The sequence below is a fragment of the Puma concolor genome, chromosome C1 (assembly GCF_028749965.1).
Source record: "Puma concolor isolate L17-30 chromosome C1, mPumCon1.1.hap2, whole genome shotgun sequence".
In the NCBI taxonomy this organism is placed as follows: domain Eukaryota; kingdom Metazoa; phylum Chordata; class Mammalia; order Carnivora; family Felidae; genus Puma; species Puma concolor.
The window spans coordinates 187,199,636-187,214,236 of NC_141674.1; the positions used below are offsets into that span (position 1 = coordinate 187,199,636).

At 37.2% G+C, this 14,601-nt stretch overlaps 1 protein-coding gene across 1 annotated transcript; it reads left to right on the forward strand.

Annotated features, from left to right (window-relative positions):
* The first annotated feature begins 60 nt into the window (after nucleotides 1-60).
* Nucleotides 61-11,949, forward strand: CC1H2orf69 (chromosome C1 C2orf69 homolog). Its single transcript, XM_025912447.2, has 2 exons — nucleotides 61-539; nucleotides 11,041-11,949. The coding sequence occupies exons 1-2, from the start codon at nucleotides 201-203 to the stop codon at nucleotides 11,866-11,868; spliced, it is 1,167 nt and encodes a 388-aa protein (XP_025768232.1). The 5' UTR covers nucleotides 61-200; the 3' UTR covers nucleotides 11,869-11,949.
* The last annotated feature ends 2,652 nt before the right edge of the window (nucleotides 11,950-14,601 follow it).

Genomic DNA, 14,601 nt, shown 5'->3' on the forward strand with positions numbered 1-14,601 from the left:
CCCCTCTGGGAGCCGAGTCGGATTTCGTGCACACCCCTCCTTCCCTTACGCACGCTGCGCGGGGACGTCGGCCTGTGACGCCGTCGTCGCCCCCGCGCCGAGTCCCGCCCGGGCCGCTCCAGCCGACCGTTGGGCGGCCTGCCGATGTCCCTCCCTCAGGACGTCCCCCCACCCCTGAACTGCTCTCGCGGCAGCGACCCATGTGGGAGTTCAGGCTCCTGCGGTCGCCACCGCTGCTGCTCCTCCTGCCGCAGCTCAGCCTCGGAATCGCCGCGTCCCGCTCGCAGGCCGAAACCATGAACCTGGGCGGCGGCAGCGGTGCGCCGTTCTCCCCGTCGGCGGAGGGGCGCCGGACGCAGTGCCTGCAGCTGTCCACGGTGCCGGGAGCTGACCCGCAGCGCAGCAACGAGTTGCTCCTGCTGGCGGCGGAGACAGCCGGGGAGGGACCGGAACGGCGGGCCCTCCCTGGGGACCGGGCGAAGGAGGAGCCGCAGCCAGCGTCCCAGCATCACGTTCTCTATTTCCCGGGGGATGTGCAGGTAACCTGGGGACTGCCTGGACACCTGTTCCTTCCTCGTGTGCATATGCGAATGTCCCCATTTCCCCCTCGTATTAGTGCGCGGTTCCTTGCCTGTCCTGAACACACCCACACATGCGCTCACGGCATGGCTCTTCCGTTGCTCCACGAAATCCAAAACCGCCCCTGCCACACCCCTGACCCTGTGCTTCTGGAGCCCCAGAGGGAAGGTGTCCTTGGAGGGTTACGACCTCGAAAGAGCCAGCTGTTTAGTGTAGGCTTCGATGGGTTGGAATTTGAGACAGTAGGAATGAGACACAATGTATATCCATTCGATAACTTCGTTTCTCGGAAGTGTGTGTGTGTGTGTGTGTGTGTGTGTGTTAGATGGGTTGGAATTTGAGACAGAAGGAATGAGACACAATGTATATCCATTCGATAACTTCGTTTCTCGGAAGTGTATGTGTGTGTGTGTGTGTGTGTGTGTGTGTGTGTGTGTGTGTGTGTTAGACAGGAGACAGGAATGACTTGTAAATTAACTTAGCACTTTAGGGTTCCGAAAACGCTGACAGTAAATTAAAAAGCAAGCAAGTAAAAAAAAAAAAAAAAAAAAACAAGGTATGACACTTTCAGTTACCCTAGAAAGGGAGGGTGGGTGGAAGAAAAGGGACAGTAATTAAGCATGTCAATATTTTGATGATCACCTAAATTCTTTACTTTTGTTTTTGTATGTGATTTTATCTTAATTATTATTTTTATAGCTTCAGGCAAATATCTGTGGCTATTTTGTCCTGGAATGCCGGGTCTTAATCTGGATCTTAACTCAGAACCGCGTCGTCTAATACGTTAGCCATTGGGTATATGTGGCTGTTTAAATTAAATAAAAAATCCAGGTTCTCAGTCACACTAGCTACATTTCAAGTGCTCAGTAGCACCTAAGGTTTGTGTGTTTCCTAATGGACAGCACAAATACAAAGCATTTCCACTGAACGTTTCCATCATCATAGAAAGTTCTGTTCGGTAGTGCTGATGTAGATAGCATGGCTTGTCTAGGCAGCATGGTTAGATAGGTTTCTTATACCATGAAACAATATTACTTTATTGTTTTTGAAATTGATGCTTTAAATGATATAGTTACAAACTTTGTGCCTTGTGTCGAGTAATGGTTAAGATATATGTAGTTTTTTCTCTCGTTCTTAAAACAATTGACTAGTCTAATTGACTTCTAATAAAAACTCTGAAAAAACTAGTATTTAGATTTAAGACAAGATACTTAATTTACTCAATTGATGCTCTGTTGCTCAGTTTGGGAAAATAGCCTGGCAATGCTGACAGCAGCGACTTCCAGAGATTTGAGGACCAGCTACTGTGTGCATCATAATGATGATGATGATGGTGATGATAGTAATGGATAGTAGATAGTAAAGGATAGTAACTAACCTTTCTTGAGTACCTATTAAATGTTTATAAAGTGTACCAGCCAGAATACAGTATCTTCAGATGAGGTCTAAAAAGTGCTAAATACACATAGAGTAATACCTCCTTTCGTTTTGACATTATTCACTTCCTAATGTAGCCCGAGATTCCATTAGCTTTTTGGACAGTGATATAGTGTTGATTTATGCAGAATATGAAGTGCTTTAAAAACTCAGGTCCTTTAGAGAAGAATAGGATAATGCATCAAAAGACTTTGAGGCCAGATTGCCTAGGTTTGAACCCTGATTCTGCACTTTTTAGCTATGAAATCTCTGGCCAATTGCAGCTACCTCAACTATAAAATAGGAGTAAAAATTTAGAAGGTATCAGTGAGGACTAACTATATGAATACCTAATGACTAACAGTTTCTTCTCATCTTTCTGATGACCTTTTTTATTATTGGGCTACCCTTGGGCTCAGTTTGTGAACTTTTCTACTCTACCTTTATTCCTTTAGTAATCTTTCAGTCTTGTGGTTTTACATACTATCTGTACTCTGATGACCTTCAACACTTTTGTATGTAGCCTAGATTCCTGGAACTTTGGACTTACCAGTCACCTGCACAATATTGCCTTTTGGATATTTAATAGATATCTCAAACATATCTCAAAGCAAACATGAATCTTTGCCTTTAAATCTGTTCTTCTTGCAGTCTTCCTCATCTCAGTTAATAGAATTTCTTTTTTTAGTTGCTCAAGTTAGAAACCTTGAAGTTATTTTTTAGTAACCTCTCTTTCACACTTCATATCTCACTCAATCAACAAAGTTGTTTCTCCTCCTAAATGTATCTGGAAGTGATCAGAATTATCAATTTGAAATGTAAGTCAAATCATGCCATACCACTGCTCAAAACTCTCCAATAGTTTTCCATGTCACTCAGAGTAAAAGCCAGAGAACTTGATGGTTTGTATGGCTCTTCACTCCTTTACGTTTTCCCATTCTGTTGCTTTCCTGTCTCCTTTTTCTGTTTTACTCTGCCATAGCCACACCAGCATTCTAAATGTCATTCATGGTAGCCATACTTCACCCCAAAAGATTTGCACATACTGCCTGCAACAGTATTCTTCCAGATACCTGTAGGATTCATTACATCACCTGTCTCAAGGCTACTCAAAAGTTGCCTTCACAATGAGGTGTTTTCTGACCAACCTATTTAGTAATCATATATATGCACAGGATTCCTGTCAGTTTTTCTCTTTTATTTTTATCCATTTCATTTACTGTATTAGTTAGTCATTTTGTTTTTTACCTGTCTTCAAACACTACAGTGTAAGCTTCATGTCTGTTTTCTTCACTAATATGTTTATGATGCTTACTGACTGGCATGTTGTAAATATTCAGTAGATAATTTTTTGAATGAAATAAATGAATGAATATATGTAAGTTGCTTTGAGCAATGCATGATGAAGTGCTTGATAAATCTTGGCTGTTATTATATGAAATGCTTTTGGGCTAGATTTCCTCATCTGTATCTTTGTACTTGATTCTTCTGAGCCTAATGTTTATCTATATGAAATTTACGCTGTTAAATACAGCTCAGCTTTTTTATTGATCCTTTTATAGAACCATTATTTTGCTTTGTATCATACATAGATTAAATAAGCATTCTTTCTGTATCTTTATTCTTAATTTGGATAAGTACTGAACAAAATAGGGCCAACGGAACTTTGTAGGGTACCATTAAGAGCTTACCTTATGTTAACACAGATTTGGTATCATTTGGATCTGATGGTCCATGTAATTTAAAATTTTAATTATCATTACTTTGTTGATGTTCCTTTTGCAATCATTTTGTCCTTTTTTATTCTATACTTTTTATTTTCTCATATGAATTAACAGATGAGCTGAGAACATAGTAATTCATATTTCTTTAGGTGCTCTGATTTTGGAGGGGGAATCTATTTTTTTTTAAGTAGACACTTTCCAATTTTCTTGAGTTCTCTTGCTTTGTGAAGCCTCAGGGTGTAAAATTATACTTATCTGTCTCTCTCTTTTAAGTATAAGCTTACAATTTGATGAATTTTGACAAATGTTACAGTTATATAACCAACATCACAATCATGTTATACAACATTGCATCACCCTAAAAAGTACCCTTGTGTCCTACTTCTGTCAGTCTCTTTTCTCAGCCCCAGGCAACTAGTGATCTGCTTTCTTTCACTATAGTTTTGCCTTTTCTAGATTTTCAATAATTTAGAAGCATAGTATGTAGTCTTGTATCTGGCTTCTTTCAGTTAATATATAATGCTTTTGAAATTCATTATTATTGTTGCCTGTATCATTAGTATGTTCCTTTTTATTACCAAGTCGTTTTCTGTGTATAGATATACAGTTTGTTTACTCATTCAGCGCTTGGTGAACATTTGGTCATTTCCAACCGTTAAAGAAATTTTGTTTTCCTAAAGGCTAGGATACATAGTATGCCCTACATATATGTCCTGGTGAGTAGAAGACTCACTCCTTTACTATTTACACTACTACCACACTCACAGTACTTCTGAAACCTGATATGTGGGGTTTTTCCCCATACCAGGTGATCCTCTCTGACACTAGCTGGATATCCTACAGTTCAATTCTGACAGTATCTACCTGGAGTTATTGTCACATTTCATAAGTTAAGGACTGAGTCCCACTAGACTGCTCCCTCCACTTCAGATGCCCATCCAAGTCCCAGGTTGTCACCTGTACTGCTGACCGACTGGCTATAAATTGGGCTTCCCGTGACCCCCTCCATGGGTTCAGTTAATCTGCAGGAGCAGCTCACAGAATTTATGGAAACAGCTTACTTACTATTTACCCACTTATTATGAAAGGATGTGATAAAGGATACAGATGAATATCTAGATGGAAGAGATGCATAGGATAAAGTATGTGGAAAGGGGTATGGAGCTTCCATTCCCTCTCTCAGTGCACCATTACCCTAGGACCTCCATGTGTTCACCAGCCTAGAAGCTACCCAAACCCATATTTGGGGATTAAAAAAAAAATTTTTTTTAATGTTTATTTCTGAGAGACAGACAAAGCGTGAGCAGGGGAGGGGCAGAGAGAGGAGAACAGAATCTGAAGCAGGTTCCAGGCTCTGAGCTGTCAGCACAGAGCCCAATGTGGGATTTGAACTCATGGACCGCAAGATCCTGACCTGAGCCGAAGTCGGATGCTTAACCAACTGAGCTACCCAGGAGCCCCATATTTGGGAATTTTTTTTTTTTTTTTTTTTTTTAATGGAGGCTTCATTGCATGGTCATAATCAATCATTAACTCCATTTTCCAGTCTCTCTATTGAGAATGGAGAGTGGGACTGAAAGTTTCAAACTTCTAATCATGTCTTGGTCTTTCTGGTTGACCACTTCCTATCCAGGAGTCCACCAAGAGTCATCTCATTAGAGCAAAGATGTTCCTGTCACCCAGGAAATTCCAAGGGTTTTAGGAGCTCTGTGCAAGGAGCCAGGGACAGGTGTGTGGGTGTATGTATGTGTGTGTGTGTGTGTGTGTGTGTGTGTGTGTGTGTATTCTATTATTTTGCACTTGATATATGCTCTGGGGTTTCTTGTGCTTCTTGTTGGGCAGCCTTCTTAGGCTATTATGGTCCTTCTAGCTTGCTTACTTGGGATGTCCACTTTATGCTCAATAAAGATGTCCCCTTCCCCCATTTTTGATGGAAGTACAGCTCGTATCCCATATAGTTATCCTTGCTCTGGTGTAAGAATAGTTCGCCTAGCTTAAAACTTTATCTTGAATGTCTCCAAACTATTGGAGACACATGCATGTCAAGCTTTCCTAAAAATCTTTTGTACTTTTACTTCAATAGCAGTATGGGGTGGGCCTGTAAGTTTTTGCAGGTCAATCTACCTGTGAAATAACCACCTCTTAATTGCTCCAAGACATTCTTTTGCCACTTGTCTCACTGGTGATGAAGAGAAGCATGCCCCACTAGAAGCATTCCCCCTTAAAAGGTAAATAAGTGCATTGCCTTCCCAACTGGGATGAAAATTCTCAAAAGAAAATGCTCTCTTCCTGCAGTCTTTAGCCTTTTCTGTAGATTGGCCTTGTTTTAATAGCCTGAGTTGCAGAACCAGCTTTGGCTACCTTTAGCAAGTCCTATTGGGATGTCTCTTTTTAGAATATGGGAGTACTTATCCATTGTTTTGAGAGCTGCAAAGGTTTTGACACAACAGTAACCATCCTGTTTTTATGTTTTATGTTTTAGTTTTATGCATTAAAAGCATTTTCCCCCTCTGATCATGTAACCTGGGGCTAATCAAAGAAAATACCAAGTTTTTAGATTTACCACCTCCTATGTGGTAAATTGTGAGAATTGTAAAATCTTGAGTTCATTTTGGCTCATTAACTAAATAACTATATAATATAATAACTGTAGTTTCTAGGATCTCCATTTCCTTAGCTATATAAAGGATTTAGATAAGCCCTTTCAGATCTAAGCTCCTATTTTAATTATATGTCACAAATCAATATGCAGAGTACAGTAGCAGAATCCATAAAAAATTAAATGATAGCCTTCTGAGAATTAAAAGTTTTTACATGTATGACAAAATAGTCAACATTAATGAGATTACAAACTGTTAAGAAGCACTTGAGCATCTGGGAAAATTATCAAAGGACATGAAACCGAGAACAGAAGAAGAGAAAGAAAATTGCCAATAAACATAGAAAAAAATTCAACCTGATTAGGAATCAAAACATGCAAGTTAAAAGTAAGCTATTTTGAGGTGCTTGGGTAGCTCAGTTGGTTAAGCATCTGACTTTGGCTCAGGTCATGATCTCACAGTTTGTGAGTTCGAGCCCATGTCAGGCTCTGTGCTGACAGCGCAGAGCCTGGAGCCCACTTCAGATTCTGTCTCCCTCTCTCTCTGCCCCTCTCCTGCTCATGCTCTGTCTCTCTCTCTCAAAAATAAACAAACGTTAAAAAAAAAATACATATATATATAATAAAAGATAAAAGTAAGATTTATCATAGTAGAAATTTTTTAAAAATTGATGCTAATAGCCACTGTGGGTAAGGATGTGGGTAAATTCTTATATACTTCCAGTGAAATGTAAATTGATATTAATCTTTTTATGGAAAGTCTAATAATTATCATGCAAATCTATATTTATGATATGGAACCATGCCTGTAATATATTTTTAAGTGAAAACTGTATGCATAAGCTTGTTGAGGGAGAAATAAAGAATGCTCTTTTTTTAAAATGTTTATTTTGAGAGAGAGAGAGAGAGTGTGCATGTGTGCAAGCGTGCGAGGGAGGGAGGGGCAGAGAGAGAGGGAGAGAGAGAATCCCAAGCAGGCTCCGTGCTGTCAGTGTAGAGCCTGACTCGCCGCTCAGTCTCAACAACTGCCATCATGACTTGAGCCGAAATCAAGAGTTGGGACGCTTAACTGACTAAGCACCTAGGTGCCCCAAGAATGCTCTCTTATATATGTATTTGTATATGTGTATGTATACTAAAGAAAACTGGAATGCTAGACTTCAAAGGTTTAATAATGATTACTTCTAATTGATAATTTTATGGAGGATTTTTCTATCTTCCTTATGCCTTTGCATGTAGACAGTTTTTATAGTGAGTATTTTATTAGTTTTAGTTTTTTAATAGAAAATATATGCATATTGTTAAAAATTCAGTTTCTTTAAGGTTATACGTTGGTAAGTAAATCTCCTTTTCACCCCAGTCTCTCCAATCTCCCATTTCTCTTCACCAAGGCTACCATTGTTACTGATTTATATGTCCTTCCAGAGACATTCTATGCTGATGCAAACTTTTTAAAAAAAGCACAAATGGTAGCATAGCATACAGTGGATTTTTAGCCCTTATTTTACAACCCGTGTTAGTACTCACACATGTCTATTCTTTTGAAACAAATAACCTTATACATACTTAATTGTTCATGCATATATGCAAGTATGCCACTGAGATAAATTCCTAAAAGTGGAGTTACTAGGTCAAAAGAGAAGTTCATTTAAAATTGTTCCACATAGGGGTGCCTGGGTGGCTCAGTCAGTTAAGCATCCAACTTTGGCTCGGGTCATGATCTCATGGCTCGTGAATTCAAGCCCCTCATGGGCTGCCAGCTCAGAGCCTGGAGCCTGCTTTGGATTCTGTCTCCCTCTCTGCCCCTCCCCCATTCATGCTCTGTCTCTCAAAAATGAATAAACGTTAAAAAAAATGTTTTTAATTCTAAAATTGTTCAACATATATAGTTTATGGCTGTTAGAAAAAAAAGGCAAATCACAACTCTGTTTCTCTTTTTCTGACCACTTTTTACTGCCTTCATTTCTACTACCACTTTTATTCAAACTACCTTCTTTTCTCAGGATTATCCTTCAGTAGCCCCCTACTGGTCTCCCTGCTTCAACTCCCGACCCTTCAACATAGGAGCCAGAGTAATCATTTCAAGACATAAATTATTTTAGCCCTCTGTTCCAAACCCTACCAAGCAAAAGCCAGAGCCCTCATACCTCCCCTCCTCCCCAACAATCTCTCTGACTTTGACTTTTCTATTTGTTCCTGATACGGAGCTACGCTAGCCTCATTACTGTATCTTGGCTCTACCAAACATGCTTCCACTTCAGGGCCTTTTGTGGTTGCAGTTCCTTATGCCTGAAATGTCATGATTCACTCCCTTGGTTCCTTCTGTTCCTTCTCAAGTAGCCGCCTTATTGCAGACCACCCTGTGTTTTAAATAAGAATCTTCCACCCTCTCCAAAGCCTTGTATTCTTTTTGCCCTGCTTTTTAAAAATTTTACTCCATTGCACTTAACTACCATCTAATGTTTTGTGCCGACTACTAGCCGCTTGTGGCTATTGACCACTTGAAATGTTAGTCTAATCAAGGAATGAAATTTTTAATTATATTTAACTTTAAATTGAAATCTAAAAACTGATAGTTCAGTTCCTAGAAAACTTTTTTTTTTTAATTTTTTTTTTTTTTTTTTAACGTTTATTTATTTTTGAGACAGAGAGAGACAGAGCATGAACGGGAGGGGCAGAGAGAGAGGGAGACACAGAATCGGAAGCAGGCTCCAGGCTCTGAGCCATCAGCCCAGAGCCCGATGCGGGGCTCGAACTCACGGACTGCAAGATCGTGACCTGAGCCGAAGTCGGACGCTTAACCGACTGAGCCACCCAGGCGCCCCTGAAAACTTTTAAGTATATTTGAACAACTTGGGTAAATGAGTCTACTTTTTTGACTGTAAATTTTACAAAATCTAAATTCAGATCTAGTATTTCCAATGAAAATTCAGCATCCAAATTGAGATGTGCTGTAAGTGTAAAATACACACTGGATTTCATAGACTTTGTAAGAAAAAGAAATGTAGTAATCTCTCAGTTTTTTATAATGGTTACATGTTGAAATTATAATATTTTACACATCTTGGGTTCAAAATACATTATTAAAGATAGTTTCACCTGTTAACTTTTTACTTTTTAAAATGTAGCTACTAGAAATGTGTGGCTCATGTTATATTTCTGTTGGACAGTGTTGCTCTGTTTACTTACACAGTAGTTTATTGTGTATCTCTGTACTAGAATGTGAGCTCCATGTGGGCAGGGGTTTAGTCTGTTCTGATCCATACCCAATCAGTAGGTATCCAATAAATTTCATAAAATAAATGAATAAATCTGAATTTCCTCTTTTTTTAAAAAAGCTACTATGAATACAAATTAAAAGGAAAACAAAATTTATGTGCATATCCTAGAACCTGAGCAAAACGTTACTACTATATATAGAATGCTTATAAATAAATAAGATCCAAATAAAAAAGGGCCAAAGTTATGAACAAACACAAGTAGAAATCCAGGTCGTTAATAAATATATAAACAAAGTTTCAACTTCATTCAAATTTTCAACAAATCCAAATTAGAATAAGCTATCCTTTGCCTAAGAAATTGCACAAAGATAGAAGAAAAATTATACATATCTCTCTGGAAGACAGTATTGTAGTCTGTATAACTAATCTTAAATTATGGATATTTTTTTACCCTGTTTTTCCATATCCAGGAATTTATTTTTAAAGAGATAATCACAGATATATAAAAAGATGTTTCTATTAACATCCATTGCAGCTTTGTACAGATGAAACCTTGAACAATGCAGGGGTTAGGGGCACTGACCCCCACATAGTTGAAAATCTACATATAACTTTTGATTCCCCCCAAATTTAACCACTAATAGCCTACTGATTAGAATCAGAAGCCTTACTGATAATGTAAATAGTCAATTAATGAATATTTTGTATATGTATTATATGCTGTATTCTTACAATAAAGTGACATTTTTCTTAAGAAAATGTTATTAAGGTGGCATCTGGCTACTCAGTAGGTGGAACATGCAACTCTTGATCTTGAGGTTGTGGTTCGAGCCCCACATTGGGTGTAGACATTACTTAAAAATAAAATCTTTTTTTTAAAAACGAAAATGTTATTAAAAAAATCATAACAGAAAATACATTTACAGTATACTGTATGTATAGGAAAAAACTTGCTTCTAAGTGGACCTTCACAGATTGAATGCATGTTGTTGAAGGGTCAACTCTATGTAATACCAAAATGAAATCAAATTTAGCATTCAGTTCCAGTAGTCCAAAGAGGGGTGGGGTTCAGGGTAACAGCTTTAAAGGGAAAATATTTTTAAAGTTCTGTCTTGGTCAAAAAGTCTGCTTAATAAACCAGTTTTTATTTTCAGTTAATATGTTAGGAGTAGGAGATTGTATGTATACTAAATAACATTTATTTAAAATTATTTATAATCCTTTTAAGGTAAGTTTTATTTTTAAATTTCTACTGTGCTATTTAGCTGTATCTCATAACCCTGTCTTTTGATGGTTTTGAGGTTTAAACTGATTAAATGATTTGTTTAAAATTCTATCAGAAAGTAATGACATATTTGTAGTTTTCATTTCTAGTATGTTAACCATGGGTCGGTCATATAACATCCCAATTTTCTCCACCATAAAAATGGGAATCTATTTTGTGGAAATAATTTTATGTAAATGTGTATTTAATGCTTGTTTCATCTTTCTTACCTTTCAGAATTACCATGAAATTATGACTCGTCATCCTGAGAATTATCAGTGGGAAAACTGGAGTCTAGAAAATGTGGCCAACATTTTAGCCCACCGGTTCCCCAATAGTTACATTTGGGTGATAAAGTGTTCTCGAATGCATTTGCACAAATTCAGCTGCTATGATAATTTTGTGAAAAGTAATATGTTTGGTGCTCCAGAACACAATACTGACTTTGGAGCTTTTAAGCACCTTTATATGTTATTAGTTAATGCTTTTAACTTAAGTCAGAACAGTTTGTTATCAAAGAAGAATGTGAAAGATTTGAATCAGGACTCCAAAGCATCTAATTGTAGATCCAGTTCTTCTCACACTACTAATGGTTGCCAGGGAGAAAAAGAGAGGACCTGTGAAAAGTTTGATGAGTCTGCCATGAGTTTTTATCCACCATCACTAAATGGTGCTTCTTTTACTTTGATCGGATTCAGTAAAGGTTGTGTTGTTTTGAATCAATTGCTTTTTGAATTAAAAGAAGCCAAGAAAGACAAGAACATAGATGCTTTTATCAAAAGCATAAGAACAATGTACTGGCTGGATGGTGGTCATTCCGGAGGAAGCAATACTTGGGTTACTTATCCAGAAGTCTTGAAAGAATTTGCACAAACAGGAATTATTGTTCATACCCATGTAACACCTTACCAAGTATGTGATCCAATGAGATCTTGGATTGGAAAGGAGCACAAGAAATTTGTTCAAATACTTGGAGATTTTGGTATGCAGGTGACTAGCCAAATTCATTTTGCAAAGGAAGCTCCTTCCATAGAGAATCACTTCAGGGTTCATGAAGTATTTTGAGACTACAAGAACATTAATGTCCTTGTTCAGTGGAAGAGCAGAAGCACTTTGAGTGTTATAAATTCAGGTAGTGAGATCTAATTCATAGATGCACTGTCAGTTTTTCGGGGGCGGGGGGGGCGGGGGGAGGAAGCACACATTCCTAAAGAGTGTAATGTGCAATAGTATTCCTTGCTCGTGAATGTGAACAGTTTTTAATTTGGATTGGGTTAGAATTAGTTCATTTGAAAAGTAAAAGGTGATTTGTGATAACCTTACAAGGAGATACAAGACCCTTAGGAATGAGAGTTATGATATAGTCCTTCTAAAAGGTAATGAAAATTGTTATTGTTGGAAATAGTTTATTTTCTGAGTACTAATGTTTGGAACTAATTTTGGTGACACTAACGGTAATTAGCTATTTTGGCACTCAAAACTCCCATTTTTCTTCAAATAAAGCAAAGGCACACTGATGTTTTCCATAATTCTGGAATAACTATATCCTGCCTCTTATGTTTTATAAACTCATAGTCATCCTTTAATGTGCCACCAAGTGTTTTTTTTCTTGAAAGTCAAAATGTATTTGTTTCCACATTTCCAAAAACATGTAGTAATGTACAGTTGGTTTTTAAAAACATTACACTTAAGCACTGTGGCTTTTAGATAAGACATTTTGGACTTGACTCTTGGCCAAAAACCAGTTCTTTGGCAAAATTGTTTTAATTAGAACATAATTAGGTATACTGCATAAAAATAGACTACAAATTTAAAATCTTTTCATCATATCAGTCTTTTGAAAGAGATCAACTTAGGTGAAATAAATATATAACACTCGATTTGTTACTGCTCTATTGAAAAGGAGGCAGATTCTATACATCTAAGTTAGTGTTTCTCCAGAAGCTTGATTTTGTCTGCCAAAAGAAAGCAGCTCTCTTTGGCCAAAATGCAAAATTATATTGCTATAAGAAAAGTTACAAGGGAAAGTTTGAAGACACAAATGATTTAGTTTTGGCTCAAAAACTGAATTTGCTTAACACTGCTACATAATTTGGGTGAGGTTTCCTTCTGCCTGTTTTTCTTGACCTAGATAAATACATTTTGAGAAACCAAGATCTAATGAGTGTCAACTAACACTGACAGCTGTATGATTACAATAAAAGGTGAGCAGTCACTTTTTTATTGCTTATTAATAATTAGCTTTTGCAGGTCATGAAATAATTAAGCAGGCATTGCCGCTTTCAAATTGATAAAAAAAGATACTGAAGCTTAATATCTTAATAACCCAGAGGACCTAAATTTATAAAATACAGAATTAAAATGTTAATCTCTTGGTTTCTTCCCAGACTTATATTTTAATGACTCTGTAATACATTCCAAATATTCAAACTTATCAGAATTCTTGCTCACCAAATGCTTAGAAATGACATCCCTTAATTGTATAAAGTACAGAATAGTATCTCAATTTTTTTTAAGGACAAGTTAGTTTATGTTGGTTCAATTTCTTTACCGGCTTTTAAGACCAAAAATTCCCAGTAAGGAAACCAGCAACCTGATTCTAGCATTTTATTACCTAATCTGAAAGTATCATGATTGGTTGGATGGCTTCTTTCAATGTTTAATAATCCTTGGTTAAATTCATGTGTATCTAATGTTAAGTAGCTAAGTTACTGAATGCACTACTGAGGGGGAAGGAAAAGCACTTATTTCACAGGATTAGGTAATGGAAAAAAGAAGGATTTATCTGAAAAATCTGAGATATTTAAAAATCTGGGTTCTTTAGCTATCTAGTCATATGACTGCTTAATTATAATTATTATGTGTTCAATGGATGTTAAGAATAACTCACTGGACACCTGGAACTGCCATTGCAACAGGATGAGAGTGTTGAAAGTAGAAATATTTTCTTGAATGAAAATATATTCCAGCTGATCCCTATTCGAATATTTATGACTTCCAATTTGTTCTTTCTCTACATTTGTTTAAAACTATTGTAAATGTTAGTGTATCCTTTTGGATTGTGCCTTTGTGTTTGTGTCATGAGAATCAACTGAGAAGTCATATAGATAATGTGAAAGTTGTTACCGCCACAGCATGAATGTACAATTGTATTAAATTTAATCCAGAGAAGTCTGTTTGGATGTGCTTTATGTTAATAGATTTGTTAAAATTTCAGATTGTTACTTGGAAGGAAGCTATTTCTATCCACTTTGCTAGTTTAGGTTTGTATATGTCTTCATTAACCTTCCATGTCTTTTCATATGAGCAACTTTGAGTCTTTCCTGTAAAAATACATTTCTTCTCTCCTTTAAGTTGCCCCACAAAAATTTGCTTTATTTCCATTTCTTTTGCTGAATTTCTTGTGGAAGAAAAACTCAAGTAAGTAGGTTTTTCCTTTCATGTGCTAATAATTTCAGGTATATGTATTTCTTGTGCTCTCCTTAAGAGTCTTAGTTAAAATATGGTGTGATCTGCTTTTCATTTCACCCATGTAATGATATATATAAGCACCCACCCAGGCAAGAAAGATCTAGGCTCGGACAAACCAGTCTCAAGCATTTGAGTATGGAAATGTGTAATAGACTAAGCCTTCAAAGTGAAAATATGAAACAAAAGGTAGTATTTTTAAAAGAGCTATTCTGTTATACTTCATTTAAGGGCCTCAGAGGATATGATCGACACATAGGTAGACCTCATCTGTAAGTTCAGGTTGGTCTAGTAGCTCTTAGTGGTAGAGACAGGCAGTTGCTTAGGGTG